The sequence below is a fragment of the Balaenoptera acutorostrata genome, chromosome 1 (genome assembly GCF_949987535.1).
Source record: "Balaenoptera acutorostrata chromosome 1, mBalAcu1.1, whole genome shotgun sequence".
Lineage (NCBI taxonomy): Eukaryota > Metazoa > Chordata > Mammalia > Artiodactyla > Balaenopteridae > Balaenoptera > Balaenoptera acutorostrata.
The window spans coordinates 143,822,213-143,839,374 of NC_080064.1; the positions used below are offsets into that span (position 1 = coordinate 143,822,213).

Consider the following 17,162-nt stretch of genomic DNA (forward strand, 5'->3'; position numbering starts at 1 on the left):
TGTGTGATCACAGGCCCATCAGGAACGTGGTCTTCTGAAACTAAGGAAATGGGCTTAAATCCTTCTGAGAAACCCTACTATTCCCAGACTTGCATCCCAGGTTTCAGAACATGAATGTCTCAATCTCAACCCCAGACTGCGGTGTGTGTGGGCAGCAGAGGGGAGAAAGTGGGTAGGTGGGTGATGGTGTTGGGAAAGTGGAGGTGGCTCGGCCTCGTTCACCGGCTGTAGCCCGCACGCACCTTCTGAGAGCTGAGGCTGGCTGTGGTATCCTATCAAAACGGAAGGAATACCACAGTAATGCAACAAGACTACAAACATAAAGAACCACGGACACTGATTGGATCCAAGTTCTCTGAGGAGTGAACAACAACAACACAAAACAAAAAAAAAATGAAAGAAAAGAAAGAAAGAAAGAAAAATAGCCCTTTGTGGTAAAGGGCATGCTGGGAAGGCGAGGGCCGGAGCCGCCTCCCCAGAGCATGCTGGGAGACGGACACCCGCGCATCTCCGAGGACTGCACTTCCCCCACCCCTACCCCCTCACCCACCCCCAACCCGGAGACTAGAGGAAAGTTTGTCCGAAGATGACTGCGGAGTGGGGTATGCCGTGGTTCTCTGCAGGTCCTCCACACTGTGGGGGGTTGAGTCAGCAAGTGGGGACAACAGTCAAGATGAGATGGAGGAACAGAGAGGCAGGAGAGAAATGGGACGGACAGAGGCTGCAGGGGCCAGTGTGTTGGTGGAGGACGAGGGGAGATCGGAGCAGGGGGCCCTGGGGCTGCTAGCCCGAGGTGTTGATGTACAGCTGGCTCTTAAGAATGTAGTCGATGACAGGCTGGGACAGGTAATCCACGACATGGCCGTCCCCATGCTGCAGGGCCAACCTGGATGAGAAGAGACAGTAATCAGATGACATCCTTTCCTGAAGCAAGGCCAGAGGACAGGCCAGCCCATTCCCTTTCGGGGAAAGGGTTTACCCAACACCCCATTACCAGTCTTTGCTTAGGCTAAATACATGGCATCCCTATCAGGAAAAGCCCTCTTGCCCCCATAATTCCTCCCCCATCCTAACTCTGCCACTTCCTAACTGAGGAACCTTGGGCAAGTTGTTTAAGCCCATCTATTCTTCCATTTTCTCGTTTATAAAATGGGGGTAGTATTTGGGCCGATCTCAGTTATTAAAATGATTAAATGAGTCATTACACAAAGCACTTAGAAAAGCCCAAGCACACAGTAGGCATTTCAATGCAAGTGTTAGCTATTCTTATTTCATTTCTTTGCGTTTCTCTACACCATGGTCTCATGAAAATGAACCTTATGATTGACCCCTTCTTTTCCTTCCTATTGAAGTTCTGATAGAGATGAAGTTGCCCTTCTCTGAGGCCCTTCTCACAAGCTCTGGAGGGCGTGTGGACTACCAAGTACAGAAGGGGTCTGGTCATACAGTTTGGTTTCTGCACTGTTTTGCTCCAGCCTTGGTCTGGCTGCTCCCCATTTTCTATGCGCATGATGGTCTTGGGAATGTCAGGCCCCAATGAGCTATTTGTAAGAATTCATATACTCCTCTGGATATCTAGATTCTAAAACGCATCTGTGCTCTGCGCTGTGATATCTCCCCAGAGGCTGGCTCGGTGCCTTTTCAATGCATAGTGTCCTGACCTTCCAGCAAGCTAGGTCCCCAAGTGCCTCCCTGCACAGTTTACAGGGAGCCTTCTTGAAAAAGTGGTCTATACCTATGGTTTCCAAATGCCAATCCCAGCTTCACGAGAATCACCCAGGAAGCAGATAGCCAGGCCCGGCACCCAGAAATTCTGATTCAGTGGGGCTCAGTGGGACATGGGAATTTGTGCTGTGTAAGTTCTCACGGTAATTCTATTGTGCAGCCATGGCTAGAACCACAGCCTTCCCCTTTCCCCTCACTGGCTGTTGTCACTGGGCTTCCGCTCTCGCCTCCCAGTTGATGCTACTATTTCAAGTGTCTACATAATCACCTTCCAGGGAAGAAGTCCAGTGGACCTTTTAAAATCCTGGGCTCATCTGATTTCTCTGAAACATGCGACACAGATGACAACTGACAGTGCTCTCCATCTTTGTACACTCTGCTGCCTTTGTTCCAGGGCCACCAATGCTGGTGGTTTCTGACTGCTCCTTTGTCTTCTTTTATTTTTTTATTACTTTTTAAAAATTGAAGTATAGTTGATTTACAATGTTGTGTTAGCTTCAGGTGTAGAGTAAAGTGATTCAGTCGTCCATATATATCTATCTATTCTTTTTCAGGTTCTTTTCCCTTGTAGGCTATTACAAAATATGTCGTATAGTTCCCTGTGCTATACAGTAGATCCTTGTTGGTTATCTATTTTATACATAGTAGTGTGTATATGTTAATCCCAAACTTCTAATTTACTCCTCAGCCTTCTTTTAAATGTTAATGTGTTTTAAGTATTCCCCATAGCCTCCTTCTCTTCTTGCTGACTCTCCCTGTGAGCGTAGCCACAGCCCTGAACTTTAATTTACACTTAGGTACTCATGGCTTTCAGTTTTATTACACTTCCAGACCTCTATATTCCACTCATCTTATTATTCCACTGGACATTTCCACTTGGGGGTTGTGGTGAAGACTGTTAACTGGCCCCTAGTATCCATTCTTTCTTCTGCTTAGTATTACAACCTCCCAAGTTTTAGTTGGACACAGGGCTGCCAAGTTACAAAGTCTACTCCCAGCCTCCCTGGAGGCTAGGCATGGCCACATGACTGAGGCTGAGCCAGGGGGATGAAGGGGAAGGGATATGCGCAACTTCGGGTCACCTTCTTAAGGACAAAGCTCCTTGCTCTTTCCCACTGGCTGAGAACAGTCACTGTAGCAGCTGTGGACCCTGAGAGGGAGGCTTCACATTGAAAAGAACAGAGATTCAGTTTCTTCTGACTTCAGTAAGAGGGATATAAACATTTCTCTTATTTAAAACTCTAACTATTGGGGGCCTTTTTGTGATGGCAGCTTAACCTAAACACTTAACAAATTCCATGCATACCTAAACTAGAGACCAAACTAAAAACCTCTTTTTCCCCCTTCAAACCAGCTAAAACTAATAAATGGCCTGTCCCCCTTTTAAAAGTCAATGACTGGGGACAAATAAATGAGCTCTAAGAAGAAGGCTGCATACTGGGACAGCAGGTGTCAGCCAACCTAACGGTCAGCCTGGACTGAGGAGAGTTGTATGGGAACTTGTAAGCCAGTCTGACCAAGGTCTCTCTGGTCGTTTGTCAAACGTACCTGCTCTTGGTTGAGCTGACGACAGACATGGGATGGTTGATGTCATCCTTCACCACCATGATGTTGTTCTGGGGACAAAGCAGAGAGAGTAGGTAGCCAGTGTCTCACACTAGACTCCTTTTGCATCCTCACTTCTCCAGCCCCCAGGCTTCTCAGAGAAGGGCCATCACATTCCTACACCAGCAGGGAGATGGAGGACTCACTTTGTACTTGCGGAGTATTGAGGAGTGATTCATGATTCGGTCTGTGTCGGCTGCGTCCCGGGGGACCACCACGATCCCAAAGTCCCCGACAATCACCTCCATCTGAAGAAACGGTGAAGGGGGAGGGAGAGAGAGAGAGAGAGAGAGAGAGGAAATGCCCTTTGGTGAGACCTTGACTACAAACCCCTACCAAGCAACTACCTAGCGAGGTGGAGCTATCTTCTCTTGGAACCCCAAGCCTTAGTCCCAAACTTGCCTTCTCAGCCCCATCAGTCAGCTCCTTCAAGTTACAACCTGTAACAGTGTTCGTGGAATGAGTGGGAACTTCACCTGGCACACGTAATGAACACCTCTAGACTGAATTAGTAAGTGCGCTCCTGCGTGTCTAGGCAAGACCTCTCCAATTCCTGAGGCTCCCGCTGAGCTCATAATGCTGAAGAGCAGCATGACACATGGTCCTTACCTGGTAAGTACCCTCTTCGGTTGCCCAGCAAGCATACCCCAGCCCCCGGCTGGTCTCCTGAGAGGGGCTGGAATGCTCCCCTGGCTCACCCATGTCAAAGCTGCTGTGGGACTCAGGGCAGCGAAAAGCAGGGAAGGGCTTGGAAAGCATCAGTGTGCACACAGGCAGTGATAAGGAGGATTACTATGGGGTCACCTCTGAAATCAGCCTCCTATAGAAGCTGGCTCCCATCATGACAAATGAAACCTTTTCATTAAAAAAATAATTTTTTTCCTGATCATACATACAAACTTGGGGAACTCAGAAAAAGAAAAAATATATACAAGAAATCAATCACAACCACACAATCCAGAGAACCACTGTTAACAAGTTAGTATTTCTGTTCAGGGTTCTTTTCTCTACAAATTGATGTGTATATCCACAACCGGACTGAACTGCAAAATTAAACATTTTACCTATACATTTTTTTTTCTTTTAGCATTATATTGTGAGCATTTTTTCATATGGTTAAAAATATTTGAGGACTTCGCTGGTGGCACAGTGGTTAAGAATCCGCCTGCCAATGCAGGGGACACAGGTTTGATCCCTGGTCCGGGAAGATCCCACATGCTACGGAACAACTAAGCCCGTGTGCCACAACTACTGAGCCAGCACTCTAGAGCCCGTGAGCCACAACAACTGAGCCCCCACGCCACAACTACTGAAGACCACGCGCCTAGGGCCCGTGCTCTGCAACAAGAGGAACCACTGCAATGAGAAGCCTGTGCACCTCAACGAAGAGTAGCACCTGCTCGCTGCAACCAAAGAAAGCCTGCACGCAGCAACAAAGACCCAACTCAGCCAAAAAAAAAAAAAAAAAAAATTGAAAATGTGTTTTGACAATCTGTATATTTCATTGCCTGACTATACTGTGATATACCATGATATATTAAATGGAATTTGTGTTATAGACAGTGTACAGTTACTTCTGATTTTTGCAGTTATAATAACACTTTGTTGAAGATCTGTATACATAAACCTTTTACCACATCTCTGATTATTTCCTTAGGATAGAAAGTAAAATCATTGGATGAAAGGATATGAACTGGACATATTTCAAGTTCTTGAGACTTATTACCAAGCTGCTTTCTTGAAGGTCGTGGAATTTTTCTTTTCAAAGAGCCTGAGAGTTATGGCATTTAATAGACTTGGATCTAGCCTGGGCATATTACAGTTTAGATCTTGCCAATTAAGGATCCCAGATGGAGGGAGAAGGGGACGGGCAGGTTTCTTCCGAGCATGCAGCTCATTGGGCAAGATCTGCTTTGGGGCAAAAAAACCCAGGTTTTTCCTCATAATTCTCCAACTGAGTGCCACAAAAACAGACATTATAGAGCACTACAGCCGCTTCTTCTCTATCAGAGGATTTCTGTACCAGCAGAATTCCACTTCTAAGTCTGATTCACTGATAATGCATGTGTGTGCCTGCACTGTGTGCACGTGTGTGCCCTTGGCTATTTCCATCCACCTTCACCCTACTTCTCCCATCGCTTACAACTGGAGCTAGAGCTGCAATTAAAAATTGGCTGAAAGTGCCATAGGAGGGAAGTTGTGGAGAGAAATTAAAAGCTGGGTGTACAATATCTGAGCCCACATTGGATCGTGCTATTTGGAAGATACAGAACATTACACAACATACTGCATCTACTGGTGATGTTCAGATCTGGTAAACTGGCCCCAAGTCTTTGTCCCATAAACCAGGAATGTTAGGGAGAGGCAGGGCAGGTAGTTGGAGGTAGATCCAGCCTCTCCTGCCATAGCATTTAGAATATTGCACTGGGACTCACTACTTAGAAGGTAATTGAAGACACTGGTTCTCAAATTTGGCTGCACATTAGAATCACCTGAGGACCTTAAAAAACCCTCAAAGCCCAGCTCACACCCGAGATCAACTAAATCAGAATCTCTGGGAATGGGGCCCAGGCATTAGTTGTTTTTTTAAAAAAATTCTCTAGGTTTTAATTCCAATATGCAACCAAGTTTGAGAACCAGTGATCTAAGCACTGAATTAAAACTTGAGGGGAATTATTAGGGTACAGAAAGAGATAGAAAAGAGAAGGGAGGAGAAAAGAGAAGAGATGGAAAGGGAAGGGGAGGGCAAAGGAAGGGAAGAGAAGAGAATCCATCCGAGATGGAAAGGGAAGGGGAGGGCAAAGGAAGGGAAGAGAAGAGAATCCATCCAAGCTGGTATACATGGAGATTCCTCAACTGCCTGGCTATGTAGGTAGGTGTTTCGAGATATCTGGTGTTGATTGTATAACATAGGATCTGAATTCAATTTGATTCTGAGGATCTGAGGGATGTTTCATGTATGATGCATGAAATAACAGGGCTATTTAAAGTGAGCATTCTAGGACTTCCCTGGTGGCGCAGAGGTTAAGAATCCACCTGCTAATGCAGGCGACACGGGTTCAAGCCCTGGTTCAGGAAGATCCCACATGCCGCAGAGCAACTGAGCCCGTGTGCCACAACTACTGAGCCTGAGCTCTACAGCCCATGAGTCACAACTACTGAGCCCACGAGCCACAACTACTGAAGCCCGTGCGCCTAGAGCCCATGCTCCGCAACAAGAGAAGCCACTGCAATGAGAAGCCCGCGCACCGCAACGAAGAGTAGCCCCCGCTCGCCGCAACTAGAGAAAGCCCATGCGCAGCAACGAAGACCCAATGCAGCCAAAAATAAATTAAAAATATAAATAAATAAATAAATAAATAAAGCATACACACACACACACACACACACACACACACACACACACACACACACATATATATGTGAGCATTCTAGTTTAAAGCATTAAAACAACGGTTCAGAATGGCAGTCAGGCCTCACGGGGAACGGCCCTACCCGTGACATTAGTGCAGCTGCTGCTTTCTACACAGGAACTAATGATCTGAGCACCCAATCAATAACAGTGCAGGCTGCTCAATGGGTGGCAAGCAGATGGAGACCTTGATGCTTGAGATGGAATTCCTCTTCCAGAAACAGGTGACAGACTTGCCCTCTGGGAATCACAGATGGGGTAAAGGAGATGGGTCTACCAGACAAGACACAGCTTTACCACATCCAAGTGGCATCTCTGCAGGGGTTTGGACCAGAGAATGCAGACCTTTTCTGCTCTTTTGGCCAGACGTGAGGACATGGGCTTGATTTTCATGCCAGAAGGTGTTTGTGTGTGTGTGTTTTGGGGTGCTAGGAGGTGCCAGGTGCTAGAGTTGGTGAGGTGTGCCCTCATCCCACAGGTACCCATCTCCCTCCAGGAGCTTAGCTGCCCTGCCCACCCCCACCCCATCCTTGTCTCCTGTCTTCACGTGGCCTCCAAGATCCACCCTCTCCTGGTCGTCCTTCTACCTCGCTGGCTGCTCTTTTGTGGTCTCCCTGTGCTATTCCCTCTCATCTCCCCGATCTCGAATGACTGGAGTCCCCCAGGCTCAGTCCTTGGAGCTCTTTTCTTTTCTATCTACACTTGCACCTTTAATGATTTCATTCAATTCCAAAGCTTTAAAGACACATGGAAGGCTCCCAAATTTATATCTCCAGCATAGATTTCTCTCCTGAACTTCAGACTCATACATCCAGCAGTCTCTTCAACATGCCCACTTGGATGAGGCATCTCAAACCTAAATAATATGTCCACGAGCCCCTGAACTCTCTGACATCAATCAATCAATCAGTCAATCCCCTCCACCATCATCCTACAGGCACCAAGATGCTTTTCCTGTAGTCTTTCTCATTTTAGTAAATGGAAACTCTCTTCCTACAACTGCTCAGGCCAAAGCCTTCGTGCTTTCCTTGATTCCTCTCTTTCTCTCACATCCCACATTCAATGTATAAAGCAACCCAATTGGTTTGGTCTTCAAAACAAATCCCAGAATCTGCTCATTTCTCACCATTTCCATCACTTCTACCCTGGTCCAAGCCTCCTCTGGTAGGTTAAATAATGGGCCCCCAAAACACTGAAGTCCTAATCCCTGGAACCTGTGAATGTTATTTATGTGGCAAAAGAGACTTTGCAGATGTGACTAAAGTAAGGATCTTGAGATTATTCTGGATGACCTAGGTGGGCCCTAATGTAATAACAAGTGTCCTTAAAGAAGAAGGCAGCGGGAGATTTAACACAGGAGAGAGAAGATGATGTGAAGATGGAGCAGAGAAGATGCTACACTGTTGGCCTTGAAGATGGAAGAAGGGACCAAGGCATGCAACAAATGCAGCTCTAGAAGCTGGAAAAGGTGAGGAAACAGATTCTCCCCAGGAGCCTCTGGAAGGACTACGGCTGTGACTACAACTTAGTATTGGCCCAGTGAAACCTATTTCACACTTCTGGCTTCCAGAAGTGAAAGAGAATAAATGTGTGTAGTTTTAAGCCACCAAGTTTGCAGCAACAGAAAACTAATTCATATATGATCTTATTTGCAAAGCAGAAATAGAGACACAGACATAGAGGACAAATGTACGGATACAAAGGGGAAAGGGGGGGAGGTGTGTGGGATGAATTGGGAGATTGGGATTGACATATATACACTATTGATAGTATGTATAAAATAGATAACTAATGAGAACCTACTATATAGCATAGGGACCTATACTCAATGCTCTGTGGTGATCTAAGTGGGAAGGAAATCCAAAAAAGAGGGGATATATGTATACGTATAGCTGATTCACTTTGCTGTACAGCAGAAACTAACACAACATTGTAAAGCCACTATACTCCAATAAAAATTAATAAAAAAGAATTTTTTTAATTAAAAAAAATGAAAACTAATTCATCTTCATCAGCTCTCACTTGGCTTGCTCTGGTTTGTTTTTCTCTTGCCTTTTTCAGTCTATTCCCAACATCCAGACTGATAATGTGAATACACCAAATTATGTTGCTCCTTGGCTCGAAACCCTTCACTTAAATACCAAGATGGCGGTGTGGGAAGACACAGAGTTAGGTCTCCCCACAACTAGGGTGCCTGCCGGCTGCTGGTGGGGAACTCTGACCCCCAAGAAGATGGGAGGAACCCCAGAGTGAACCGGTAGGATGTAGGGGGACCAAGGGGGAGGAGAAGTGGAGGCCAGACAAGATCTGCGCCCATGAGGCCAGGGATATCAGGAGAGGCAGGTGGGAGGGACTCTCCAGGAAGAGCGGGAGAGGAGCAGAGGGCGATTGCCCTGTCCACTCTGGCACGGGGAGCCTGCTGAGCTCCCAGGCTGATCCCCCAACCTCCAAGGCCCCTCCAGGCTGCGTGGGTCCTTGGGGGCATAGGAGGGAGGCCAGGGAGATCAGGAGAGGCAGGCGGTAGGGACCCTTGGGGAGGAGTGGGGGAGAAGCAGAGGGCGACTGCCCCACCCACTTGGGCATGGGGAGCCTGCTGAGCTCCCAGGCCAGTCCCCTGCCCTCCAAGGACCCCCACTCCCCCTCCAACTGCATTGGTCCTGGGGGCACAGGAGGGAGGCCCGGGAGATCAGGAGAGGCAGGTGGGAGGGGCCCTCCCAGACCCCAGATCAGAGGAGCAGGAGAGGAGAGGAGGGCGTTTGCCCCACCCACTCGAGCCCAGGAAGCCTGCTGGTCTCCCAGGTGAGGTCCCCTGCCCTCTGAGACCAGGGGTGGGGGGCACGCCTGGGCCCCTTCTGTTCCTTGAGCCTAAGCCCCACCCCCCACAGCCCCCAGGGCCTTTTCCAGCCCTGTGGGTCCTGAGCATGGGCCCAGCCCACCACCCAAACCTCACCCTTGATTAGGCCCTGCCCTCCACAGCCAAGGCCTTCCCCACTCCCACCCCACCTTTTTTTTTTTTTTTTTTGCTGCCCATGTGGCTTGCAGGATCTTGATTTGCAAGCCCATGGTCAGGTGGGAGCTCCTGCAGTGAGAGCTCTGAGTCCGTACCACTGGACTAACAGAGAACCTCAGACACCAGGGAATATTCATCAGAGTGAGGTCTCCTGGAGGTCTTCCTCTCAGTACCAAGACCCAGCTATACCCAGTAGCCTACAAACTCCAGTGTTGGAAACCTCAGGTCAAACAACCAGTAAAACAGGAACACAATCCCACTAATTAAAAAAAAAAAAAAAAAAATGAGATGGCAAAAAAATATGTCACAGACGAAGGAGCAAGGTAAAAACCTACAAAACCAAATAAATGAAGAGGAAATAGGCAATCTACCTGAAAAAGAATTCATAGTAATGATAGTAAAGATGATCCAGAATCTCAGAAATACAGTGGAGGTATGGATTGAGAAAATACAAGAAATGTTTAACATTTCTAGAAGATCTAGAAGAACTAAAGAAAAAACAAACAGTGATGAACAACACAATAACTGAAATGAAAAATACACTAGAAGGAATCAATAACAGAATAATGGAGGCAGAAGAACGAATAAGTGAGCTGGAAGACAAAATGGTGGAAATAACTGCCAAGGAGCAGAATAAAGAAGAGAATGAAAAGAATTGAAGACAATCTCAGAGACCTCTGGGACAACACTAAATGCACCAAGATTCGAATTATAGGGGTCCCAGAAGAAGAAGGGAAAAACAAAGGGTCTGAAAAAATATTTGAAGAGGTTATAGTGGAAAACTTCCCTAACATGGGAAAGGAAATAGTCACTCAAGTCCAGGAAGCATAGAGAGTCCCATAGAGGATAAACCCTAGGAAAACCACACCAAGACACATATTAATCTAGCTAACAAAAATTAAATGGAAGAAAAAATATTAAAAGCAGCAAGGGAAAAACAAAAAATAAGATACAAAGGAATCCCCATAAGTTTGTAAGCTGATTTTTCAGTGGAAACTCGGCAGGCCAGAAGGGAGTGGCAGGATATACTTAAAGTGATGAAAGAGAAAAACCTACAACCAAGATTACCCAGCAAGGATCTCATTCAGATTCAACGGAGAAGTCAAAAGCTTTTCAGACAAACAAAAGCTAAGAGAATTCAGCACCACCAAACCAGCTTTACAACAAATGCTAAAGAGACTTCTCTAGGCGGGAGACAAAAGAGAAGAAAAAGACCCACAAAAACAAATCCAAAACAATTAAGAAAATGATAAAAGGAACATACATATTGATAATAACCTTGAATGTAAATGGATTAAATGCCCCAACCAAAAGACATAGACTGGCTGAATGGATACAAAAACAAGACCCATATATATGCTGTCTACAAGAGACCCACTTCAGACCTAGGGACACATACAGACTGAAAGTGAAGGGATGGAAAAAGATATTCCATGCAAATGGAAATCAAAAGAAAGCTGGAGTAGCAATACTCATATCAGATAAAATAGACTTTAAAATAAAGATTGTTACAAGAGATAAGGAAGGACACTACATAATGATCAAGGGATCAATCCAAGAAGATATAACAATTATAAATGTTTATGCACCCAACATAGGAGCACCTCAATACATAAGGCAAAGGCTAACAACCATGAAAGGGGAAATCGACAGTAATACAATAATAGTGGGAGACTTTAACACCCCCCTTACATCCAGACAGAAAATAAATAAGGAAACACAAGCTTTAAATGACACAATAGACCAGATAGATCTAATTGATATTCATAGAACACTCCACCCAAAAGTGGCAGAATACATTTTCTTCTCAAGTGCACATGCAACATTCTCCAGGATAGATCACATCTTGGGTCACAGATCAAGCCTCGGAAAATTTAAGAAAATTGTAATCATATCAAGCATCTTTTCTGACCACAATGCTATGAGATTGGAAATCAGTTACAGGAAAAAAAACTGTAAAAAACACAAATACATGGAGGCTAAACAGTGTGCTACTAAATAACCAAGAGATCACTGAAGAAATCAAAGAAGAAATAAAAAGGTCTCACCTCAAGAAACAAGAAAAATCTCAAGTAAACAATCTAACCCTACACTTAAAACAACTAGAGAAAGAAGAACAAAGAAAACCCAAAGTCAATAGAAGGAAAGAAACCATAAAGATCAGAGCGGAAATAAATGAAATAGAAACGAAGAAAACAATAGCAAAGATCAATAAAACTAAAAGCTGGTTCTTTGAGAAGATAAACAAAACTGATAAACCCTTAGCCAGACTCATCAAGAAAAAAAGGGAGAGGACACAAATCAATAACATTAGAAATGAAAAAGGAGAAATCACAACTGACACTGCAGAAATACAAAGGATTATAAGAGACTACTACAAACAACTATATGCCAATAAAATGGACAACCATGAAGAAATGGACAAATTCTTGGAAAGGTACAATTTTCTGAGACTGAACCAGGAAGAATTAGAAAATATAAACAGACCTATCACAAGTAATAAAATTGAAACCGTAATTAAAAATCTTCCAACAAACAAACGTCCGGACAAGATGGCTTCACAGGCAAATTCTATCAAACATTTAGAGAAGAGCTAACACCAATGCTTCTCAAACTCTTCCAAAAAGTTGCAGAGGGAGAAACACTTCCAAGTTCATTCTACAAAGCCACCATCACCCTGATACCAAGACCAGAAAAAGATATCACAAAAAAAGAAAATTATAGACCAATATCACTCATGAACATAGATGCAAAAATCCTGAACAAAATACTAGCAAACAGATTCCAACAGCACATTAAAAGGCTCATACACCATGATCAAGTGGGATTTTTCCCAGGGATGCAAGGATTCTTCAATATATGCAAATCAATCAATGTGATACACCTCATTAACAAATTAAGGAATAAAAACCATATGATCATCTCAGTAGATGCAGAAAAAGCTTTTGACAAAACTCAACACCCATTTATGATAAAAACTGTCCAGAAAATGGGCATAGAGGGAACCTACCTCAACATAATAAAGGCCAACATGACAAACCCACAGCAAGCATCATACTCAATGGTGAAAAACTGAAAGCACTTCCACTAGGATCAGGAACAAGACAAGGATGTCCACTCTCCCCACTCTTATTCAACATAGTTTTGGAAGTCCTAGCTAGGGCAATCAGAGAAGAAAAAGAAATAAAAGGAATACAAATTGGAAAAGAAGAAGTCAAACTGTCACTATTTGCTGATGACATGATACTATATATAGAAAATCCTAAAGATGCCACCAGAAAACTACTAGAACTAATCAATGAATTTGGTAAGGTTGCAGGATACAAAATTAATGCACAGAAATCTCTGGCATTCCTATACACCAACAATGAAAAATCAGAAAGAGAAATTAAGGAAACACTCCCATTCACCATTGCAACAACAAGAATAAAATACCTAGGAATAAACCTGCCTAAGGAGGTGAAAGACTTGTACTCAGAAAACTATAAAACACTGATGGAAGAAATCAAAGATGACAGAAACAGATGGAGAAATATACCATGTTCTTGGATTGGAAGAATCAACATTGGGAAAATGACTATACTACCCAAAGCAATCTACAGATTCAATGCAATCCCTCTCAAACTACCAATGGCATTTTTTACAGAACTAGAACAAAAAATCTTACAATTCGTATGGAAACACAAAAGACCCCGAATAGCCAAAGCAATCTTGAGAAAGAAAAACGGAGCTGGAGGAATCAGGCTCCCTGACTTCAATCTATACTACAAAGCTACAGTAATCAAGACAGTATGGTACTGGCACAAAACCAGAAATATAGATCAATGATACAGGATAGAAAGCCCAGAGATAAATCCATGCACATATGGTCACCTAATTTATGACAAAGGAGGAAAGACCATACAATGGAGAAAAGACAGCCTCTTCAATGAGTCGTGCTGGGAAAACTGGAGAGCTACATATAAAAGAATGAAATTAGAACACTATATAACACCATACACAAAGATAAACTCCAAATGGATTAAAGACTTAAATGTAAGACCAGACACTATAAAACTTTTAGAGGAAAACATAGGAAAAACACTCTTTGACATAAACCACAGCAAGATCATTTTTGACCCACCTCCTAGAGTAACAGAAATAAAAACAAAAATAAACATATGGGACTCAATTAAACTTAAAAGCTTTTGCACAGCAAAGGAAACCATAAACAAGACAAAAGACAACCCTCAGAATGGGAGAAAATATTTGCAAATGAAACAACAAAGGATTAATCTCCAAAATATACAAACAGCTCATGGAGCTCAATATCAAAAAAACAAAAAATGTAGTTAAAAAACGGGCGGAAGACCTAAATAGACATATCACCAAAGAAGACATACAGATGGCCAAGAGGCACATGAAAAGATGCTCAGCATCACTAATTATTAGAGATGGAAATCAAAACTTCAATGAGGTATCACCTCATGCCAGTCAGAATGGCCATTATCAAAAAAGCTAGAAACAATAAATTCTGGAAAGGGTGTGGTGAAAAGGGAACCCTCCAACAGTGTACTGTTGGTGGGAATGCAAATTGATATAACTACTATGGAAAACAGTACGGAGTTTCCTTAAAAAACTAAAAATAAAACTACCATATGACCCAGCAATCCCACTACTGGGCATATACCCTGAGAAAACCATAATTCCAAAAGAGACATGCACCACAATGTTCATTGCAGCATTATTTACAATAGCCAGTACATGGAACCAACCTAAATGTCCATCGACAGATGAATGGATAAAGAAGATCTGTCACATATGTACAATGGAATATTACTCAGTCATAAAAAGAAACGAAATTGAGTCATTTGTACTGAGGTGGATGGACCTAGGGTCTGTCATACAAAGTGAAGTAAGTCAGAAAAAGAAAAACAAATACCATATGCTAACGCATATATACGGAATCTAAAAAAAAAAAAAAATGGTACTGATGAACCTAGTTGCAGGGCAGGAATAAAGATGTAGACATAGAGAATGGACTTGATGACATGGGGTGGGAGGGCTAGGCTGGGGCGAAGTGAGAGTAGCATCGACATATATGTACTACCGAATGTAAAATAGTTAGCTGGTGGGAAGCAGCAGCAGAGCACAGGGAGATCGGCTCGGTGCTTTGTGATGATCTAGAGGGGTGGGATAGGGAGGATGGGAGGGAGGCTCGAGAGGGAGGAGATATGGAGACATGTGTATGCATATGGCTGATTCGCTTTGTTGTGCAAGAGAAACTAACACGGTATGTTGAAGCAATTATACTCCAATAAAGATGTGTTTTAAAAAAAGAAAAAGTATCAATAGAAACCAAAAAAAAAAAAAAAATACCACCTTCTCAGTGAGACCTCCTCTGGCCATGCTATTTCAACCTGCGTCCCTGTGCATGTAGACCCACACCCATCCCACGCCCTCACACTCCCCACTTCCTACTGCGCTTCATATTCCTCCATAGCATTTATCTCTAACACCTTGTATATTTTCTTTATTTAACCTTTTTTTGCTCTCCTTCTCTCTTCCCTATAAAGGTAACCTTCATGAGGGCAGGCAGTTTTGTGTGTTTCGTTCACTGCCGTGTTCCTGGGTGAAAAGGACCTGGCATATCGTACGTGCTCGATATATGCGGTTGAGCAAGTGGATTCCTGCCGAGTCCCCTCTGGCAGTTGTCCTTGAGTTAGCTGATAAACTCTCTCACCTCAGGACATGGAAGGAAGCCCGATGTACCTAATGGAAACTCTGGGAGACCCAAGGAGGTGACTCTAGACAGACTTTCAGTTCCCCGTGAAAAGCACGGGTGATCTTACTTCTGTAAGTTCCCACACTTCATCTGATTGGTCAGCGGAATCACCCCGGAGCTTTAAAAACAATAATAACAGCAGCAACAGCCCCCCCAGACCTCACCCCAGGGATTCTGATACAACATGTCTACAGTGGGGTGGAGCCTCCCTCTTTACAATGCTTCCTAATCCTCCTGACGTGCACCCACCTTTGGAAAATTGTCACTTTTAATAATAGAGGCAGTTGCCTAAGCTGCTAATACTCTGGCTTGGTTTGGGATGAAGTCAAAATGAGATACTTGTGGGATGAGCACCTCTGGGGATTCCAGCAAAAATGAGGACACTTCCTCCCCCCACCCGCGCCCCACCCCCGGCTCTGGGGAGATGAGGACAGATGTCTGACCCCAGGAAACGGAGGGTTTCTCAAGCTCTCCCTGCCCACGGAGCCCACAGGAATGTGCCCAGGCCCCTGGCATGGAGCTCCTGTTCCAGCACGAGGGGCCCAACACCTCCCGTGTCTTCATGAAGAGTTCTCTGCAGGTCTTGCCTTGGGGGTGGGGAGGTGGGTGAGTGGGTGGTCAGAGCAGCAGAGCCGTCCTGATTGGCAATTCCCTCTCCCGATGGTGACTGATGTGACCTCATTCCGCCACACGGCAGTGGGCAGGATCAGGGCACAATCTTCTCCCCCCGCAGCAGACAGTGGCCTCTCACTGTAGCTCTGGCCTCTGTCGTGTCTCAGAGGCGGGGGTCTGTGACATTCATCCTGCTTCAACTTCCTGCTCACAGGCACAGCTTTGATCACATCTTTTCATCTTCTGGTCAAAGGCTCCCAGGGGCAGCAGGGGTGGGGAAGGGGAGAGGAAGTGGGAGGGGGCAGACTCTGTTCCCCCCAGTGTGGGGAATCTGAGGAAAGGATATGAGACATGTTGAGGCAGGAAGCAACTTGGCCTCGGGAGTGAGAACACTCGTGGCAGCCAGGAGGCAGATCTCTTGGAAGGAATGTGGAATCATCATCATCCTTCCAGGAGGCGGAATTTCAAGACCTGCCCTGCTGGGTTTCAGGGATACTCTGGGTGGGAGGATGCCCTGTGATCTTAGCCAGGCACTTTCCTGGGCACCAGGGCTGAGCAAGACAGACACGGCCTCATCTCTTGGCTCAATCACTATCTAGTGGGAGACATTAAACAAATGACTAATTATTTCAACTGTATTGCTCTGAAGGATAAGGGCAGGTTACTATTAAGTGGCTAATCTCTTGTAGTGGCTAATGTCTTCTGGGTAACTGGCAAAAGTTCGGGCCATATCTCACGGTGGAGGCTGAATTTCTCCAACCAAGCTGTTCCCAGGTACTCTTACATTCTTTCATTCAACAAACTTTTATTGAGTGTATATGGTGAACCAGGCACTGTCCTGGTGTTGCCCAATGAGACAGACAAGTGCAGTGTGCTCACAGAGCTTACCTCCAGTAGGGAGAGATCGTAAACAAATAAATACATAAATAAGAAAACATCAGGTGGAGCTAAGTACAATACTGAATATAAAACAAAATGACTTTTAAGCCGAAACCTAAATGACAAGAACCGGCCAGACATAGGGATACCTGGGA

General features: G+C 44.6%; 1 protein-coding gene across 1 annotated transcript in view; it reads right to left on the reverse strand.

Moving 5' to 3' along the window:
- Positions 1-546: 546 nt before the first annotated feature.
- Positions 547-17,162, reverse strand: part of NMNAT2 (nicotinamide nucleotide adenylyltransferase 2) — a 205,317-nt gene continuing 188,701 nt past the window's right edge. Inside the window, exons 11-13 of the mRNA XM_007175207.3 lie at positions 3,477-3,578; positions 3,274-3,341; positions 547-886 (exon numbers count right to left, since the gene is read on the reverse strand). Of these exons, the coding sequence (XP_007175269.1) occupies positions 784-886; positions 3,274-3,341; positions 3,477-3,578 (273 nt within the window). The 3' untranslated portion in view covers positions 547-783. The remainder of the gene's footprint in view (positions 887-3,273; positions 3,342-3,476; positions 3,579-17,162) is intronic.